The sequence below is a fragment of the Mustela nivalis genome, assembly GCF_964662115.1.
Source record: "Mustela nivalis genome assembly, chromosome: 8".
In the NCBI taxonomy this organism is placed as follows: domain Eukaryota; kingdom Metazoa; phylum Chordata; class Mammalia; order Carnivora; family Mustelidae; genus Mustela; species Mustela nivalis.
This window is the reverse complement of record NC_139027.1, coordinates 102,914,726-102,936,115: the sequence shown is the minus strand read 5'-3', so window position 1 is coordinate 102,936,115 and position 21,390 is coordinate 102,914,726. Positions and strand designations below refer to the sequence as shown.

Below are 21,390 nucleotides of genomic sequence, written 5' to 3'. Positions count from 1 at the left end.
TAAGAATGTGGGACTCATGGGACGCCTGGGTGGCTCAGTGGGTTAAGCCTCTGCCTTTGGCTCAGGTCATGATCTCAGGGTCCTGGGATCGGGCCCCGCATGGGGCTTTCTGCTTGGCAGGAAGCCTGCTTCTCTCTCCGCCTCTGCCTGCTTCTCTCTCTGCCTCTGCCTGCTTGTGCGCTTGTGTGCATGCTCTCTCTCTCTCTCTCTCTTTCTCTCTCTCTGACAAATAAATAAAATCTTAAAAAAAAAAAAAAAAAAAAGAGGGACACCTGGGTGGCTCAGTTGGTTAAGCAGCTGCCTTCAGCTCAGGTCATAATCCCAGCATCCTGGGATCGAGTCCCACATCGGGCTCCTTGCTCCGCAGGGAGCCTGCCTAAAAAAAAAAAAAAAAAAAGAATGTGGGACTCAGACATACAGCACGTTTGGAAAAGACCCTCTGGGTACCCTAGACCAGGAGTCCCCAAACCTGAGTTTTCACTGAAATTACCAGTGAGCTCATAAAACTTAACATTTCTGGGCCTCTCCTGGGGTATAGGATTGGGCCTGGACATTTGTATTTTTAAATTAATTTAACTTTTTAAGTTAAAATAACTTCTAAATGAATAAATCTCTTCCATGGTTAGACGCATTTTTTAAATTACATTAAAAAAAAAAAAAACTGTTCCATTAAAAGTCTCCCCTGCTCCCCTGCCCCAGTTCCCACTCCCTGGTCCTCCCCATGAAACCAGTCTCACTAGGTTCTTGCGCACATCTGCTTGTGTTCTCTTTTTCCTTATGCAACAAAAAAGTACACTCTTCTCCCTCTTCTTTTTAAAGCAAATGACAGTAATGCACTATTCCCTTGTTTTACAACTGCGTGGCATTCCATTGCATAAATGAAGCACAATTTGATAACCTATCTACCTACAAATAGGCATTTAGGTTCATTCCACACTTTTGCTATCTCAGATCACACTTCGATGAGGGCATGCCATTTTACACCTGCTGGAGCATCTAAGAATGAATTCCTTGAAGTGCCCCTACAGAATAAAAGAGCACGTGCATTTAACCTGGGAGGGCGGTGGCAAAATGCTGGCAAATTGCATCCTTTCTTCTTTTTAACAATTCCTCCGGTGATCTTATCATCTTACTCAGTCGGCTCTGGACCAAGGCTTCTGAAACTTCAAGCTTAACTCCATCTCTAACCATCTCCTGGGTGATGGCAATGTTGCCAGTCCACCGACCACACTTCAGGTAGCAAGATTCCGGAGGACATACACGTTGAAATAATGTCCAGGTATCAGCTATGATGCAGTAAAGATAATTAAGACTTCACACGCCCAGGACCCGAATTCCATCCCGGTGCAACGATGCACTAGCTAAGTGACCTTGCCCCAAATTTTGACACTGTCTAAGCCTTTGTTTCCTCACCTGCAAAACAAATGCAGTACCCTCTATTCCAGGATAAGGCTGTGAGGACCAAATAACATGGATACATCTCAAAAACACTGTGCTGAGCAAAAGGATCCAGACATATTACCCCCATCTGTAAGATTCCACTTTTGTGAAATTCCAGAACACGCGAAATTAATCTATGGTGACAGTAATCAGAACACTGGGTGCCTCCGGGTTTTTTGTGGGGGAGGGGTGCAAGGTGACTGGGAAAGGACAGAAGGGAACTTTCTGGGGCGGTGGAAATACCCTGCTTGTTTGGATAGCTACATGGCTACATTGTCAAAACTTATTGAACTATGCACTTAACACCTGTGTATTTCTTTTTTAAGATTTTATTTATTTATTTGACAGAGATCACAAGTAGGCAGAGAGGCAGGCAGAGCGAGAGGGGAGGAAGCAGGCTCCAACACCTGTGTATTTTTTAGAAAAGATTTTTTTTATGTAATCTCTACGCCCAAGGCGGGGCCCACACTTACAACCCCGAGATCAAGAGTGGCACACTCTACCAATTGAGCGCCAGGCGCCCCCCCAAACTGTGCATTTTATTGCATGTAAATTTGACCTAAATTTTAAAGCGTATTACAAGTAAATGATACCACTTCGTGCAAACCGCGAAGTGCCAAACTGCGAAGGGAAGGGGTCCTAGGTAAGGGAGAGGCACCGCGCCCGCGCCCTCTGCGGGGACGAAGTTCTGGGTCGCAAGGCGTCCACCCACGCCCTGCCTCGGTTTCCATCCACTCCACCTCCACCCCTATCCCACGCCTCCCGAGCGCGCGGCCGCCGCTTACTTGCTGCGGAACTCGTCGAGCGCGCGCTGCGCCTCCGCGCCCTGGCGCTCCAGCCGCGCGCGCTCAGCCGCCAGGTCCCGGGTGCGCTGGCGGTTGCCCTCGACGTGGCGGGCCAAGGCGTCCTCCGCGCCGGCCAGCTCGCCCAGGCGCTGGAAGGCGTCCAGCTGCCGTCGGAGAACGGCGTGGCGCTGCTCGAGCGCGCGGGCCCGCTGGACGTGGGCGGCCACGCGCTCGCCGAGCCCCTGCAGCGCCGCCAGCCCCGGGGCTGCCGGCCGGCCCTCCACCAGGCTGTCGGGCTCGGCGGCGCGCGGCGCCTCTTCGGCGCGCTCGTACTGCTCCTTGCGGGTCTGGAAGACGTAGCTGCGCCGGTACATGGCTCCTGTGCAGGCGGGCGCGCGCGAAGCCGGCTCCCGGAGGCCAAGCGCCCAGGCGGCGGGCCGCTAAATAAACATCGGGGGCCGCCCCCGGCACGCTGCTGGGACGTTCCAGAGCTGATCATGGGTTGAGCTCAACACTGGGCCCAGCCTCTGGAAGAATAAAAGAGCAGCGGGCCTGCTTTTGTCCGCCGGATTAGCGGACCGTACAGCCCTGGGGGTTGGAAGGTTTATTGGGCAATGAGGTTTTTTGTTCTGTGATTGTTAAAGCCGGTTGCTTTATGATTGAATGGAGGGTCAAGAGGACAAGAGAGGCATGACTGCTTCCTCTGGGGATTGTGAAGGAAGCCCAAGGGAGCTTGTTAAACTTAGACTGGCTCAAAAACCCAAGGACCTCTCTCTTTGTCTCCTCTCTTTTCGTCAAGGTCTCAAGGTCTCAACTGCAGACCATTTTAACAATACCATTTTTTCCTGTTTACTTAAGCAGTTCTTTTGCATAATCACAACATGACATTTAGGAAGCCTCCTTTTGTTAGGGATTCTCAACCATGGATGCAAAATAAATGGCCCATTCCAACAAAACTCTGATGGGTGCTGCAAGCAAGTTCTTACAAACACCTATGTATATTTGTGGGAAAACATTCTTTGTACAATAACTTAAGAAACAGAAGCACAGTTATCATTATGATATTGCCCTAGTCCTTGTAGGTCCTGACATCTTTTCTGGAGTTGGAGGAAAAGTAGAGCCCCATCAGGATATCCACATAATTGATTATTTGACTAAAGAAAAAATCCTTACAACCTAAAAGATTGAAGAAATTGGCCATCTCCCAATTACAAAATATGAAAGAGGGTTTTTTTTTTTGTTGTTTTGTTTTGTTTTGTTTACCACTGTGTTTCATTTTAGTTTGTATGAGGGAAATAGCAAAGCTAGGCTTTAACAAATTTAAAAGTTGTGGGTGTTGAAAGAAACTAGTAGCATTTGATGTAAATGTTCCTAAGTATAAATATTTTGTCATATCTCCAATTTAAAAATGATTATCAAAACAGCTGTTGTCCTAAAAATAAGGATTAGCAGTACCATATAAATAACAAGCATATAGATTGTACAGAATTATGTAATTATACTAAAAATTAAAGTCATAGTTATCAAAGATCAAAATTGACACAGATCTTTGATGGGTTTATTTCTCCAAAAAGACTGTAAGATAATGGAATGAATTCAGTCTACAATGAATCCAAGGTAAGATCCAAAGTTGTGGTAATGGTATGATTGTTGTCATATTTTCTTTTAAAAATAGATTTGAGGGGCGCTTGGGTGGCTCACTGGGTTAAAGCCTCTGCCTTCGGCTTGGGTCATGATCCCAGGGTTCTGGGATAGAACCCTGCATGGGGCTCTCTGCTCAGCAAGGAGGCTGCTTCCTCCCCTCTCTCTGCTTCTCTGTCTACTTGTGATCTCCGTCTGTCAAATATATAAATAAAATCTTTAAAAAAATAGATTTGAAAATAGATTTTATGACCAAATCAAGGAGAGCCACATGAGTATTTTTGTAGATACACATATATCCTGCTGATGACATGTTGAATTGGTTTCAGGCTTCCTAGAGAGCAAAACCAAAGCAGAACAGAGGTTATAAAAGCATTCATTTCCTTTGACATCATGTATCAGTCAGCTATTGCTACAGAACAAACTGACCCCAAAATTAAGTGGCATACAAGAAGAAATATCTAGCAATAAATAGACTCCCAGGTCTGCAAGTCATCAGGATACCTTCTCCTTCAAGCTCCAGGCCTTCTAATCAGGTGGGACAGCTCTGCTGCAAATGACTCTCACCCTCCTAGAACTAGCAATGACAAAAGGCCAAGAGTGAGCCCCCCCAATCTCATTCCAAGCCTTTGTTTTCATCGTGTTCATTAACAACATCCCATTTGTCAAAGCAAATCCCATGGCTACAGCCAAAGTCAAGGGACATGGAAGAGGCATGGCCCACCCCAAGGCCATGGCAAGGGTATGGGTGTGTAACTATCACACTGGAGTGAAGAATTGGGACCAGCAACCCAGTCTACCACACACAGTAATCCCATTTGAAAAATAGATATTCCAGGAACATAACAAAGGAAAAAAATATTATTTCAGTGATCCAATGGAACAAACAGAAAATATCGACTCACAAAGCATAGTCTCAGGGAGATGAATATTGAGCAAGGTCAAATCCCTACCGTCAAGGAGCAGGGAGACAAATTCCTGCTCAACTAATTAAGACCCAAGGAAATCCGAAGTAAGTTCTAAAACAGAGATCTTACCAAAATGCTGTGAACCTAAGAATCAGCAGTAACTAGTGTGGGTAGATAGAGAAGCTAGAATTTCAGACAGAGCAGCATAAACAACTGGTGTGAGGTGAGTGGAGTGTGCTCCCTGAATATAGTGAGCTCGAGCTGAATATAGTGAGCTCGAGCTGCAGAGAGCCTGGCGAGAAGGCTCCCAAAAAGGAAAGTTCTAAGGAAGGGCTGGGCTTCCCATTTGTTGCAGCGGCTGGAACATGGGCATCGATCCACTCCTTCATCCGTGCCCTACCAAAAATGGCAGCAAAGAATTTATTTTTAGATTAAAACTCCACAAAAATAAGGATGAAAAGATCACACTGGACAGGATGTGCCAACAAATTTTCAGAAGGCTAAACAGAGAGATTAGTGGCAACTGACATAGCAGAGTGAAGAAAGCTGAAACCTACATGCCACTGAGGGGACTGGGAAAGAAAAACAAGCTCATTCAGGCAACAGACGCTTAGGAATTGGATGTACCAGATAGGGCAGAAGCCGGGTTGGTGGGGGGAGGGGCGGTGAAGTGTAGAGCTGAAAAACCAGAAGTTTAGCCCAGGGTATAAGGAACAGTTAGAATTTCAAGTCTCCAACCCCATTCCTGCACAGCTAGCTAGGCAACTACCCCACCCCCGGGTATGACAGGAGACAGGGAATTACTCTTTGGTGAATTTGAAGAAGAGAGGTCTTGAGTTCAAGGTCACCAGCTAAGGACAAGATAAGATCACACGGGGGGGGGGGGGGGTGTTAAAAGAGCAGATGTCTCCATTTACCATTTCACTTCCAGGGTGCTGGTCACCAGGCATATATTTGCTCAAGCAGGAGATTTGGGATTATTCTGTGGAGTGACTTCAGAGAAAAAGATCACCAGAAATTGAATTTAGAATGTTGACTGTTTGGCTTTTGGTCTGAACATGGAATATGGTTGTATGGTCCAAGGTAATTCGAAACCAACCCACAGATCATCAGAGTATTTGATCTTATTGTTTATTTATTTATTTGTCAGAGAGAATGAGACAGAGTGTTGGGCAGAGGGAAAAGCAGGCTCCCCATTGAGCAAGAAGCCTAATGCAGGACTCCATTCCAGGACACTGGGATCACAACCCAAGCCAAAGTCAGATGATTAACCCAAATGAGACACTCAGGCATCCCAGACTAAGACCTACTTTATAGTGAACTTTTACTTGTTACAGCATAGTATTTTTTTTATTTCTATTTTATTTATTTGACAGAGATCACAAGTAGTCAGAGAGGCAGGCAGAGAGAGAGAAGAGGAAGCAGGCTCCCTGCTGAGCAGAGAGCCCAATGCGGGACTCCATCCCAGGACCCTGAAATCATGACCTGAGCTGAAGGCAGAGGCTCAACCCACTGAGCCACCCAGGTGCCTCACAGCATAGTATTTTTAAGTCTCTCTCTCTCTCACTTAGATTTTTGTTTTTGAAAGTTAGTATTTTTCCCCAAAAGTATAGATTCTCTAGGTTTGTATAACTTGCATTGTCCTGTATCAGCGCAATGGTACTATCAAGATATCCTGTGCCCATGGGCTCCTGGGTGGCTCAGTGGATTAAGCCGCTGCCTTTGGTTCAGGTCATGATCTCAGGGTCCTGGGATGGAGCCCCACATCAGGCTCTCTCCTCAGCAGGGAGCCTGCTTCCCTTCCTCTCTGCCTGCCTCTCTGCCTACTTGTGATCTCTGTCTATCAAATAAATAAATAAAAATTCTTTGAAAAAAAAAGTCTTTAAAAAAAAATCCTGCTCCCATCTATTGATACTATTAAAAATGTAAATTTTTTTAAAGATTTTATTTATTTATTTCAGAGAGAGAGAGATCCCAAGTAAGCAGAAAGGCAGGCAGAGAGAGAAGGGGAAGCAGGCTCCCTGCCAAACAGAGAGCCCAATGTGGGGCTCGATCCCAGGACCCTGAGACCATGACCTGAGTCAAAGGCAGAGGTTTAACCCACTGAGCCACCCAGGTGCCCCAAAAATGTAAATATTTCTTATTGGAATTTTACTATAAGTATTAGGGGTTTCCTCTCCTATGAGAAAAGAAGATAAGTTGGTGTAGCTAGTTGCTTCTGTGGGACATTTGGCTGGTTTACGACTTTAGAACTTGCTGTTTGACTCCTACTTTTTATTTTATTTTTAAAGATTTTATTTATTTATTTATTTGACAGAGACAGCGAGAGAAAGAGAGCGCAAGCAGGGGGAACAGCCGAGGGAGAGGGAGAAGCAGGTTCTCCACTTAGCAGGGAGCCAGATGTGGTGCTTGATCCCAGGACCCTGGGATCATGACCTGAGCTGCAGGCAGACACTTAACGACTGAGCCACCCAGGCACCCCTGACTTCAACTTTTTTTTTTTTTTTTTAAGATTTTATTTATTTGTCAGAGAGAGAGAGGGAGAGAGAGCGAGCACAGGCAGACAGAATGGCAGGCAGAGGCAGAGGGAGAAGCAGGCTCCCTGCTGAGCAAGGAGCCTGATGCGGGACTCGATCCCAGGATGCCGGGATCATGACCTGAGCCAAAGGCAGCTGCCCAACCAACTGAGCCACCCAGGTGCCCCCCCCCCGACTTCAACTTTTTAACTGGCCATAAAATATGACAACCACAGCTGGATTTCTCCTCTTTTCAGTTATTTTAGTTTGAGTTCCCCCAAAGGAAAGCCTAAAATGAGTTCAAGTGTAGCTTATTTGGAAGGTGATTCCAGGAAGCAACTGTGGGGGGGTAAGAGGGAGATGTGGAAAGCAAAGTAGGGTTTGTGTTAACAAGCAAGTCACCAAGGTGGGGAAATACAGTTTAGTGGCTGGAGACTCTGGGAGGTAGCTCAGAACTAGCATCTCAGAGCTACCCACCCTAAAGGTGAAAGAGCTGGAGATTTACCCACCAACTCCCATGGGCTGGGCACAGGGCACTCTTGGCCTGCCACAGACTGGGATGGCCTGATGAGCCTCTGGGGGAAAAAGCTCTAGCTGCTGGTGGTGGGAAGATGCACCAGCAAGCACAAAAGTGCCTGGGTGCTCAGGGATGTAGTCAGGGCGTCAATAGCAGCTCCTAGGACAGTCCCCCTTTAAATGAACAGCAGTGCCCGTTGCTCTTACCAGACCCTGTATGATTCCTACATTTCCTGGACTCACTTTTTCCCATTGAAACAGAGATAGAAATAGATAAGAATCTATACATTATACACTTCTACAGGCTTCACAGAAGAAACAAATTACCCATATATGCTAATGTTATCCTACTTGTTAAAATCAATAGAAACTAAAAATCTGTTACATTCATTCTGCTTTTGTTTTATAAACATTTGAAGGATATTTTGCATTAGTTTGCCTTTTGATCAAGATCATAAATACCATCTTTTATAGGTTCAACTTATGTTATATAATCGTTATCTTCACTCTAGTGACTTTTATGTGCACAGTACGCCAACATGGTCAGCGGGAGTCTCACTGATGCACTTCTTTGTCCTTCTAATGCTCTTGAAAGCATCCTTGATTTCTAGAAATGAGATATTCAAGAGAGATAGTCTGCTCTTTTTATGCCCCAACCCATGGAACCAATTTCCATCAAAGAAGTTCTGTTTACTTTAGCTAAAGAACTGATTTTGAGGGCACTATCTGGGCACTAGGGATGCATATACAAGTTGGTGGTAGGTAAGTGTCCTGTGTTCTTGCTGCCATGTAGCCACTTTTCAAAGAGATGGAGAGCTGGGGCACCTGGATGTCTCAGTCAGTTAGGCATCTGACTCTTGATCTCAGCTCAGGTCTCGATCTCAGGGTCATGAATGTGAGCTCTGCATTGGGTTTCACACTGGGCATAGAGCCTACTTAAAATTAAAAAAATAACAGATTAGAGGTGCCTGGGTGGCTCAGCGGGTTATACCGCTGCCTTTGGCTCAGGTCATGAACTCCGAGTCCTCAGATCGAGCCCCACATCGGGCTCTCTGCTCAGCGGGGAGCCTGCTTCCTCCTCTCTCTCTGCCTGCCTCTCTGCCTGCTTGTGATCTCTCTCAATAAATCTCTATCAAATAAATAAATAAAATCTTTTTAGAAAAACAGATTAAAAATGTAAGATACAAGGAGTAGATCTGGAGAGTTCTCATCACGAAGAAAAAAACACTTTTTTTGTAACAATATGAAATGATGGATCTTTAAACTTATTGTGGTAATCATTTCACAATGTGTGTAAGGTTATTATGCTGTACACCTTAAATTACACAGTGTTGTGTGTCAATTGTATCTCACTAAAACTGGAAAGAATTAAAACTGAACAAATCAAAGGGGTGGAACTAGTATATATAGGAATTTATGCCAGTTATTGAAATCTATTGATTTACTATACTCTACTTTTCTTATATTATGCGGCTTCATTGGCTACGAAGGTTTTCTTCTAGTCTAAAATCTCCAAGGGAAAAAATGAAACTGAAAAATTAACTGATTCATTTTAGTATGCAGAAAAAAAGGGGTTTTTGTTTTTGTTTTTGTTTTAAGATTTTGTTTATTTGACAGAGAAACAGCAAGAGCAGAAACACAAGCAGGGGAAGTGGGAGAGAAAGAAACAGGCTTCCCGCTGATCAGGGAACCCAATGCGGGGCTCAATCCCAGGACCCTGGGATCATGACCTGAGCTGAAGGCAGACACCTAATAACTGAGCCACCCAGGTGCCCCACAGAAATGAGTTTTAAAGGAAGTTATATATTTCTCTTGAAAAGTTTGAGATTAATGACAAGGGTCTAGACAAGTAAACAAACAAAAAACAATGTAATTAAATACTCTAGGAAAAACAAAAAATTGAGGAGGGAATGCAACATAAGTAAAGTATCCTTTTTGACTCAGTGAAAAAAACATGTATACACAGTCTTATTGATGAAACACTCATTATTGATTATCTGAAACTTCTGATATAAATAATTAGAAGAATGGGGAGGTGGTGAGAAGGGTATATGTGTAAGAAGATTCATCATCTTTCATAGGGGAAAAGGTAATACATAAAATCTGTAATTGATAAACCAAGAAATAACAGGATTAGCTTATTAAAGAATACAGAGTTATAGAATATTTAATATAGATTAAATACCAGGGTTTAAAAATGTACATACCTTTAACATATAACTTACCACTTTGTACTTTGTGCTTACCTTCATAACCTCAGCTCAAGTCCACGTCTCCTGCTAGCATCTGAGCTACTTAAAAGCAGGTGGCATGTGTGAATCACCCTATCTCCCAGCACTTGATTTGTGCCTGGCTCATAATAGGGGTTCAGATTGTTTCAGTGAATTTAATGGGAAAGTGCAGAGGGATAGAGTAGAGCAGAGAGGGGAGGAATAGGACAGAAAGAAACCCTTTTTCATTATAAAAATTAAAATGTGTAGTATTACTAGACTTTAAAAATATGTTTCTATATTAGTTTGATTACAAATATTAAGATTAGGGGCGCCTGGGTGGCTCAGTAGGTTAAGCCTCTGCCTTCGGTTCAGGTCATGATCTCAGGGTCCTGGGATGGAGCCATGCATTGGGTTCTCTGCTCAGCAGGTAGACTGCTTCCCCCTCTCCCACTTCCCCTCCCTACTGCCGCCCAACCCTGCCTGCCTCTCTGCCTACTTGTGATCTTTGTCTGTCAAACAAATAAATAAAATATTTTAAAAATATATTAAAATTAAAAAAAAAATTTTTTTTTTTGGTTGGTGATTCACCCCATATAGGCTAGTTTCTACTGGAATAACAAACAATCTCCCAGTCTGAGGGGCTTAAAACAACAAGGTTTATTTATCCCTTATGGTACATGCTTATTCAAGGAAAGTCCTCTAGGACCTCTGCTTCATATCATCCTCTCTCCAGCATACAGGTTATCAGAGCTGCCACCATCTGAAACATTGCAGGTCATCACAGAGGAAAAGTGGTTGCACTGCGGCTTGTCAACTTTCCACCCCATCCCATCAAACAGGCAAAAGTAAGTCATAAACCCCACCTAGCATCAAGTACTCTAAGAAATGCAATCCTGCCATGTGCCTGGAAGGAGCAAGAGTGGCCGTATTTGTCAACATTCCTCATGACTACCCACTGGTGGGTAGTAGGAATGGAGATCATATGCATGAGAAAGAAACAATTGCTGAATGAATTTGTTAATTCAAGAGATTTTCGGGATAGATTCCACAGGGCTTGATGAATGATCAGATATGGAAGAGGTATACTAAATGCAGCTGAATGGCACTAGTTTGGGTCTGGGGCTGGGAAACCGGTATCGTTAGTGTCAGAAAGCCCTGAGGTTAGGTTAGGTTCTGGCCCCACCACTTTGGCAGGTGACTTAACCAATCAGGTTCTAGCATGGACACTGTGAAATGGAAATAATCACTTACGTGAAAAGGGTCGTGATACTTTCCAGCTTACCTGAGATGATCCACGTTTATGCCTCTGTCTAGTGCAAGAATAAGCAGCACCCTCTTTTACTCTCAAGAGTTTCTTGGTTTGTCTGGGGCTATAGCCTCTCTTATGCTGGCCCTCATGACCCACTGAGCCTGAATCTAACCATAAGGAAATATCCACACAAATCCAAAATAAGAAACATTCTACTAATAAAATAGAAGACCATAATATTCTTTCAAAATGCTAATATCACAAAAGAAAAAGAGAAGGGGTGCCTGGGTGGCTCAGTCCTTAGGCGTCTGCCTTTGGCTCAGGTAATGATCCCAGGGCCCCGGGGTTGAGCCCTGCGTCAGGCTCCCTGCTCAATGGGAAGCCTGCTTCTTCTTCTCCCACTCCCCTTGCTTGTGTTCCCTCTCTCACTGTGTCTCTGTCAAATAAATAAATAAAATCTTTAAAAAAAAATTCTGAAAGGCATGAGATGTAAAAATATAACCAGAAACAAAACTATAAAAATGTATGGAGACAGAGAGAGAAAGGAAATGAGATGAAATAGTCACAAGGGGTCCATCATAGTAAAGGACATATGGGTGTTGTATTATTGCAACTTTTCTGAGAAAGCTTCAACTTACTTTCCAAAACATTTATGAAAAGTGTGACCATCTTATATTTTAAGCATTTCGCAGTGTAGGCATTTAATAAATTGTATATGCCATACATATGCATAACAGAAAAGTTGGGGGGCTCCTGCGTGGCTCAGTAGGTTATGTGGCTGCCTTCAAGCTCAGGTCATGATCCCAGGGTCCTGGAATCGAGTCCCGCATCGGGCTCTCTGCTCAGCAGGGTGCCTGCCTCTCTCTCTTCTCCCTCTGCCTCTGTCCCTGCTGCTCATGCTCTCTCTCTCTCTCTCAAATAAATAAGAGCTTTAAAAAGAGAGAGAGAGAGAAAGGGACAGAGAGGAAGATGGTTTAGCCAACAGTACAGCAATAAGAGGAGAAAATGGTCTATAACTATCAAACAATTTAATCACATGGAAAATGCGATGATATAAATGAAAATGTCTATAACAGACATGAAGGGGAGCAGGAAGACAAAAGACCAGATGCCTATAAAAAACATACATATAGGGGCGCCTGGGTGGCTCAGTGGATTAAGCCGCTGCCTTCGGCTCAGGTCACAATCTCAGGGTTCTGGGATCGAGTCCCGCATCGGGCTCTCTGCTCAGCAGGGAGCCTGCTTCCCTCTCTCTCTCTCTCTCTGCCTGCCTCTCTCTCTGTCTACTTGATCTCTCTCTGTCAAATAAATAAATAAAATCTTTAAAAAAAAAAACAACATACATATAAAAACATACATACGTATAGAACCCAGTATTCGTGTCATGCATCAAGTTTTATATTCATTGCTTCTTCTTATTTCCATTTAAAGTTATTTAATATATAGCACTTCTTAAATTTTTTAATTAACATTTTTATTCACTGAACAACTCTTTTAAAGGTCGAGTAAAATAGGCATAGATACTTGCCTTTTAGCCAATTTCATACCCTCCAGTTTTGAGCCTTTCTTCCAGTTTGGATACAGCCTCTGTTTACTCTGGGCTTTTTCCAGACAGGAAGGATAGTGGAAAGCAGTCTGTGAATGCTGGGTCTCTGCTGATTTCTAGTTTCGTGGCCTTGAATAATTCAGTTAACCTGCTTTCTAGAACGTTGGACTTAGAAGACTCTCTAAGATCTCCCTCTTCCTTGTTAGGGGCTGAATGGTATCCTCTACCATTCACGTTTTGGTCCTGATCCCCAGGGCCTCAGAATGACACTATATTTGGAGAGAGGGCCTTTAAAGAGGTAAATAAGGTAAAATGAGGTCATACGAGTGGGCCCTAATCCAATGTGATTGGTGTCCTTATAAGAAGAGTAGATTCGGACACAGACACGCACCGAGGGAAGACACGCCCGGACCCAGGGAGATGGTGGCCATCTGCGAGCCAAGGAGAGAGGCCTCGGGAGAAGTATTCTGCCAACACTTCCATCTCAGACTTCTAGACTCCAGAACTGTAAGGAAAAAAATCTCTGCTGTTTAAACCACCCAATTCGTGCTGCTTTGTTATGGCCGACCTAGCAAACTGATAGACTGCTCTAACATTCTCATGTTCTGCTTGCTCTCCTTTTATAGGCCATCCTTTCCCCAGGGTATATAACCGTCCGCCACAAGAGGGCCATGCTGCCCTAAGAGTGAACACTCTGCCCACTCCTACCACCAGGCCCTTGCTCCCCCCACCCCCAGGGTGGTTGCTGATCCCAGAGGGGCAGATGGAGGCCCAGATGTACAGCTTGAAGGCTTTCCACAAAACTGGATCAACTCAAAACACAAGCCATCCTGGAAAGGCTCATTTCAAGTAGAGTGGCCAGCAACCCCAAGGGAAAGGAAAGACCCCTGCTTCCCCAACCCCTGCTCCCTTAGACTAGCAGTCAGCCCCTGGTCTCTAATGAATGCTTAACTGCCCTGTAAGTGATGAGTCTGCGTGAAGAGTGACTACAGGTGGAGAAATACTCGGAAGCAAGACTCCCTGTCCAACTGCACACGCGTGGCTGACTCTGAAGACTTCTGGGAAAATAAAGCCATGAATTCAAACAGTATCAAAAGCAGGAGGGCACTAAGCACCAGCCTGCTTTTCTTAGGGTCCAGCCCAGAAACGGAAGCAAACGTCTGTTGGACGACGGATGTGTTCCTTGCATTTTTTTGATGGATGGGTACCAACACAACGCATGACAAATAAATTGCAGTCCAGGGTCCTGAATAGTATTCCAAGTTAGAAAAGAAAAAAAAAAAAAAGCTATAAAGGAATATTAGTGTGATGACTGATGAAATTTAGATATGGAATATGAATCAGATAATAATCTAAGCGTTAAAATGCCTGTTTTGGGTAATTATACTATGGCGTACAAGAAAATGACCTTTGTTCTTAGGAAATGCATGCTAGTTTAAGGAATAATGAGGCACAATGTCCAATTTACCCTTATCTGGTCAGAAAACATCAATATATATGCTTATATAAAACATACACATATATAAATAAATACACAGAATAATAATGCAAATGGAGAAAAATGTAAATAATTGGTGGGTTTGGGTAAGGGGTATATGGAAATATCCCTGTACTTTTCCAGCAACATTTCTATAAATTTGAAATTATAACAAAAGAAAAACCACTGCCCCCCCAATCCTAAACACTTCTGGGAAAACTGCTGAGAATAGATGTTTCTTAATGATAGCAAGAAAGTGCAAAAATGTTCCTTTGATCTACCAGAGAGGGTCTCAGCAATCAGGATTTCACTGATGATTGTGGTAGGGGTTCAACATCACTAATAATGAGGGGCTTTTGAAACGTATCTGGACTTAACCTTCTGGAGCACCAGACAATGGAGCACAACCTTGGCATGTCCTGGAGACATTGTTATACCTACCCATCCATCATCACTCTGGTTACGCCTGAAAAGTGGCCATGAACTCAGGGATGCAGAAATGAGTGATTGTCCCAGCTGGCATCATCCTGAGGACCAAGTCTGGAGAAATCTCTTTTCACCGTTATGATTTTGAAAGACCCTTCCCCCAAATATCAATGAATTAACTGCTCTTTTGCTTTTCTGTAACTGCTTGGCTTTTAGGATGTAATTAATTAACTGCTCTTTTGCTTTTCTGTAACCGCTTGGCTCCCTCAATACAATGATAGTTGGTAGTTTCATAATAGCTGTTTCTTTTTTTTTTTTTTTAAGATTTTTTATTTATTTGACAGAGAGATTACAAGTAGGCAGAGAGGCAGGCAGAGAGAGAGAGGAGGAAGCAGGCTCCCTGCTGAGCAGAGAGCCCGATGCGGGACTCGATCCCAGGACCCCGAGATCATGACCCTAGCAGAAGGCAGCAGCTTAACCCACTGAGCCACCCAGGCGCCCATAATAGCTGTTTCTTAGCAAGATATGGCACTCCCTGCAAATAGCTTTCTCATAAGATATGGCCTGATACCTGACCACATAGGCAGGGGGCCGCATAGTCACGTAGACAGGATGTTTTTCTGCTGAGTCACAAGGTCTAACTTCCCCTCTTTGTTTCCCTTTCCCGCCTTTTTCTTTGCGCGCGTGTGGGTCTCCCAAAGCCAATCCGCTGACACCAAGTATGCCTTTTTCAAATATTCAAATTGTCAGCCAATTAGCTCCGTCCCATCCAAAACTTGTTTGTACCTGTCTATAAAAACCCTGCATCACCCCAGCCTGGGGTGCTCAGCTAGCAGGAGCTGCTGACCACCCGCAGGTTCCCGCCCTACAATAAAGAACCTCTTGCTGTTTGCATCCTGTGGCAGTGTTGAATTCTTGGGTAAGGGGATCCGCGGGTCTTTCAATTTCTCATGGATTTAAATCTAGTCATGCTACTCGTATTTCTGCTTGGTGATTCTCTTTAAGATATCATTAAACAAGACCTACCATATCTCCGAAGCTGAGTCAGCCTCCATCTGAACCACAGCCCCTTTTCTTCTGGGACTAAATTGTCAAGTAGTCTGATGTATCATCAAGTCACAGTTGGCCAACTGGCATTCCCCCCTGTGCCCTAAAAGACCTGGTTTGTACACTTAGGAAATGGATACCAAGGAATTAGGTATCCATATCCATGAAGGCATTTCTTTTTTTTTTTTTAAGATTTTATTTATTTATTTATTTGACAGAGAGAGATCACAAGTAGGTATAGAGGCAGGCAGAGAGAGAGAGAGGAGGAAGCAGACTCCCTGCTGAGCAGAGAGCCCGATGTGGAACTCGATCCCAGGGGAGCCCGATGTGGAACTCGATCCCAGGACCCTGAGATCATGACCCGAGCCGAAGGCAGCGGCTTAACCCACTGAGCCACCCAGGCGCCCTCCATGAAGGCATTTCTTTTTCTTTTTTTTTTTTTTAAAGATTTTATTTATTTATTTGACAGACAGAGATCACAAGTAGGCAGAGAGGCAGGCAGAGAGAGAGAGGAGGAAGCAGGCTCCCTGCCGAGCAGAGAGCCTGACGCGGGGCTCGATCCCAGGACCCTGAGATCATGACCTGAGCCGAAGGCAGAGGCTTTAACCCACTGAGCCACCCAGGCGCCCCCATGAAGGCATTTCTGATAAAAATATACATGCAATATATATGCAGATTTAAACATACATCTGGTATGTCATGTTTATAGGGTAGTATGGACTTCCTATAGGTGTAAGTGGAACTGAATAAGCTATTTTATAAGAGAAGTTCTACCTTCCCAAGTTCGCCAACTTCTTACTTTGAGCTGAAATTGGGAAGGATGATATTCCAATCTGTTTAAGCCACTATTTTCACATTCTGCACATAGTTTCAAGGTAAGGGAGTCTAAGACCACATATGTTAAGCCCTAACCATGAACTTGATGAGGAAACAGAAGGCTGGCTGAAGACAAAGCATAAGCGGACACCTTGCAACCCCCCCCACACACACACACACACACTCCTGGGCGGGACAAGCCTGACATTCTTCTAAGAATCTCCCAAGGACCTTAATGTTAATGCCTTGCTAGAGGAGAAAAACAACCTTAACTTGACAATGGTAAGGCCTCCATTATCTTGTAGGTGGTCTTTAGCATATGAAAAGTCTTTTAAAACCTCCCTTTTTCCTTACTTCCCCCAACTCCTTAGTATATAATCAGCCACTCCTCACAATGGGGGGGGGGGTGTGGCGTGAAGCAGTGGGGTAACATCTCTTTCTGCCACGGGTCCTGTCCCTGTGCTTTAATAAGCCACCATTTTGCACCAAAGATGGCTCAACAATTTTTTCTTGGCCTTTGGCTTGGAACCCTAAGGTTGTCTTTCCTACATCAGACTTCAAGACTTAAATTCCATGTGAAGTTTTCCCATGAAATTTGTAACGATAGCCAGTTTGAGTAAGATTGCCATGATTTGGCAGCCATAGGAGTCTGACCAATATTCAAGTAACTAGCTATTGCAACCATCTGACTTAATTAGTTCATTTGGAAAAGGACTATAATGGTATGAATATTATCCTACTACTTCATTCTATTTCTTCATACCACTTGCTCATGGTTGATACCTATGGACTCCTTTAAGGACCTATTTAGAAACTGTCCCCGCTCCCCTTCCCCCAGGGGATTTACTTGGAGACCAGTCCCAGAAACCAGCTTCAGGTAACAAAGCCCAGATACAAAGGTGGGTCAGGCCAGGTGGAGACATCAGATCAGTGGGGGGATGCATACTGTCTCCCTAGCTACCAAGGAGTATGGGCCCACCCTTTGGGAGACTTTTGGGCGCCAATCCCAATCAAGGTGTAATACACTGGTTCAAATGTCTACTAGGGTAAATTGTAACTCAATTGGTCACCTAGCATCACTGGAGTTTCCTGTGTGTGTTACAATCTCTTTGGCCACCTGTGCATGGCCAGGCCCAACTGCATGGCCTTTGCCCTTAAAAGCTAGTCTGTGAAACAGAGAAGGGTCGCCCTCTCTTGTAAGAGGTGCATCTCTGAACATTCGGTTAGATTCTTGATGCTTGGGGCTAAATAAAGCTTTGCTTGATCTTCACTTTGTTTTAGTCTCACTCCTTTAATCACGGACCCATTGTTGGGGCATAACAATGTCACTGCTGTTTATTCTGCCAGTGGCCACCCTCCACATAGGATCAGTCCCCAGATCCATCCTCTATCCTTCCTCAGGCTGCTGGAAACTCTAAAAGGCAAGGCCGTCCCAGATGGCATCACCTGCCTCCCGTGCCCTACGGTTTCCTGTAGAGTTTGGCAAATGGGGGTCATTGTTAGGAAATCAGACAGACTCCCTTCCTGCTTCCCTCTCTCCTCTAAGCAAAATCACCCCTTCCTGGCATCTCTTGCTCCTTTCAGCCTGGGGTAGTACGAGCTTCCTGCTGTTGCTAGTTCTGGGCCTTCCACCATGCTTTGAGGATTCCCTTAACCCTGTTCACAACTCGGGAAGTTGTCCCTTCATTAAATTCTTTACAGTTGAACTCTTTGTTTGGACCATTTATTTCTGGCTAGATACAGAAGAACCCTGAAATATACAGTATCTCATTCATCAACTGGTAAAGCTTCTGAAACAATGTAGATACCTGATAAAATGAATTCAACAACAAATGAAGCTTAGATGGAACTCTGAAATCAAGACCAAGTTTTTCAATGTGGGGAAGTCCATCTTGAAACTTTCAAATGAGGAAGCTGGGTCTTGCTCGGCCAGAGATGAAGCATGAAAGTCTTCTCAACAGCTCTCCCAGAGGCTTGAATTTCTTTATTTTTCTTTTTTTTAAATATATTTTTAAATTTATTTGACAGAGAGAAATCACAACTAGGCAGAGAGGCAGGCAGAGAGAGAGGAGGAAGCAGGCTCCCTCGATGCGGGGCTTGATCCCAGGACCCTGGGATCATGACCCAATCCAAAGGAAGAGGCCCTAACCCACTGAGCCACCCAGGTGCCCCAAGGCTTGAATTTCTTGCTCCATGTTTGCTGACTGGGCTGTTTCAAAGGGCATGGTCAAATTTTGCAGCAGCCCTAAACTGAAATTTGCTTTGTTCTCCACTGTAATAGCTAGATTGATGTTATCTTCTATCATTGGAGGAAACATAGAAGAACAGGACAAAAATGCGTTCATTAAGAAAGAAAACAGTGCACCAGTCAGCAGAACAGCTGTACTTACAAGACACAAAAAAAGAAAAAAAAAGCTTTATATTTTAAGAAGATGGAAAAAAAAAAAAAAAGAAGAAGAAGAAGAAGAAGATGCTCTCAAGTGATAGATAATGAAGACATTTCCTAGGGCTCCACAAATGCTGCGGCTTTTCAGATATAAACCAGAAACCAAATCCATTACAAAGGATGGCATCCAAGTTGGATTCTGGCTGCTTATTTTGTTCTGTGGTCAGCCTTTGCTGAACATAGCAGTTTAAACAAGCCACAGAGCTGTGATTGCCCCTGTCACTAAAATGCCTCTTGGATTGTCCTCAATGACCCTAATTGTAGGACTTAGGGTCTGCAAGGATAACAATTAAACAAGACATTTGGGATTCAATTCTCCCAGGGTACATTATTTTTTTCAAGGTAACCTGTGTTTTTGGGTAACATACACCCTGGTTCTGAAAATGCCACTTTGTCAGGATTTGCTATGTGATATCTTAGTGACCTCTACGATATATTCCAGGGCATTGCAGGGGCAACAGACCAGGGTTCCCCCCTGTAATGGGGGCACTATCTGGCTGAATCACTTGCAATATTATTCTGGAACTACCTCTTAAGAGCTCCTAAAACCCAACTGTTAAATTTCCAGGAATTTGGGGAGCTGGTTAACACCTCAATGATGGCTTGAAATCAGCCATGGTAGGAGTATTTACACACAGGAGTCGACAAACACTATAAAGACACATCAGGGGATGCCTCTGTGGCTCAGTCAGTTAAGCCGTTGCCTTCGGCTCAGGTCATGATCCCAGGGTCCTGGGATCTAATCCCTCATTGGGCTCCTTGCTCAGTGGGGAGCCTGTTTTTCTGTCTGCCTCTGCCTGCCACTCTGCCTGCTTGTGCTCTCTCTCTCTCTCCCTCCCCGTCCCGACAAATAAATAAATAAAATCTTAAAAAAAAAAAAAAAAAGACAGGGGCGCCTGGGTGGCTCAGTGGGTTAAGCTGCTGCCTTAGGCTCGGGTCATGATCCCAGGGTCCTGGGATCGAGCCCTGCATCGGGCTCTCTGCTCAGCGGGGAGCCTGCTTCCTCCTCTCTTTCTGCCTGCCTCTCTGCCTGCTTGTCATCTCTCTCTGTCAAATAAATAAATAAATAATCTTTAAAAAAAAAAAAAAGACACATCAGGACATTTCTCCCCTTGAAACTCAGTTGTTCAACATTTACTGGAGTCACACCAACTATGAAATAATATCGATCCATCTCTCCAGTAGCTGAAATTGATGGAGAGAAACACGATGTCCTTTCTTCAATCTCTGCAAGCTCAAAGAAGAGAAACAGCCTTACCGAGTATACTATATAAAATGGCACCCTACATTTAAATGCTTGGTTTAAAAAAAAATTAGAGTGGAATTAGAATCTACAGCCTGCGAAAATGATCTGTTTTGATTTCAAGTTGGCTTAAGAAGTTTCTGAAAATTAACTTATGATAATTGCCTTATAAAGTTAAAATGTCTTCCAGAAAATTTATGGGGCCATTTCAAAAACTGGGCAAGTCAGCCAGTAAATTAAAGTGTATCTCTATATGGAGAGAAAGAGATTTATCTCAAAACTAGTTTAGGCCCGGCTGCAGGAATTGGTCTCTGTTCCATTGGAAGGGAAGACAGCAATCCCTAGCAAATCTCAAGACTTTTTTTCCCTGAAATAATGGCTGACCATGGCCTCTGTTGTTGTTGGCCAAGTTTTCTACCAAAACAAGAATTTTGCAACTGCAATGACCTAACTTGGGAAACAATTTTATAACATTTTCTAGGAACCACAAAACATTTGTTTTACTCTTCTTGAAGATCAGCAGTGGGACCAAAAGGACAGCATAATATTTTGCTGTGTAACAAAGAAAAAACGCGATAAGGTCAGGGCCTGGAAGAATATTTCAGCTCAAATAATGGTCATCCAGAGCCCATGAAATGTTGTCTTTCAAACCAATCATAAACATGCCTCACACAGCATCACAACCAGCTAAGATCCTGACATTCAATGGCTACGATGGCATAAATGGTGACTTTTATCCTATGATATTGAAGGACCCCAGGTCAGAACTATAGTATAGCCTATAAGTTTTAACATTCTTTTTATAACCAGCTTATGCTAACTAAGAAACTGTGGCCAGCTGACCATAGATAAGGGAGTCAGCAAGCAGCATAACAGGATAACGAATAGCAAAAATCTGTGTTTAACCCAGCTGTTTCTGGCTTCTGTATAATAATGCTTCTAATGCTTTGCTAAGAAATGAAAAATTGCTGAAACCCTCGTTCACTGTGTAATCAAATAAAGTTATACCCTTCCCCTGTTAAGAATTTCCCCTACTACTAAATAAAATTGATAAGGGTTGTCTCCCATACCAAGGCCGGAGACGTACGGTTCAGCACGTACACTAGCTGGAGACGTGCGGT

The 21,390-nt window shown here is 43.9% G+C and overlaps 1 protein-coding gene across 1 annotated transcript in view; it reads right to left on the bottom strand.

Moving 5' to 3' along the window:
* BFSP1 (beaded filament structural protein 1) overlaps positions 1-2,770 on the bottom strand; it is a 39,623-nt gene extending 36,853 nt beyond the window's left edge. The window contains exon 1 of the mRNA XM_082743214.1: positions 2,226-2,770. Within this exon, the coding sequence (XP_082599340.1) occupies positions 2,226-2,599 (374 nt within the window). The 5' untranslated portion in view covers positions 2,600-2,770. The remainder of the gene's footprint in view (positions 1-2,225) is intronic.
* Between the last annotated feature and the right edge of the window lie 18,620 nt (positions 2,771-21,390).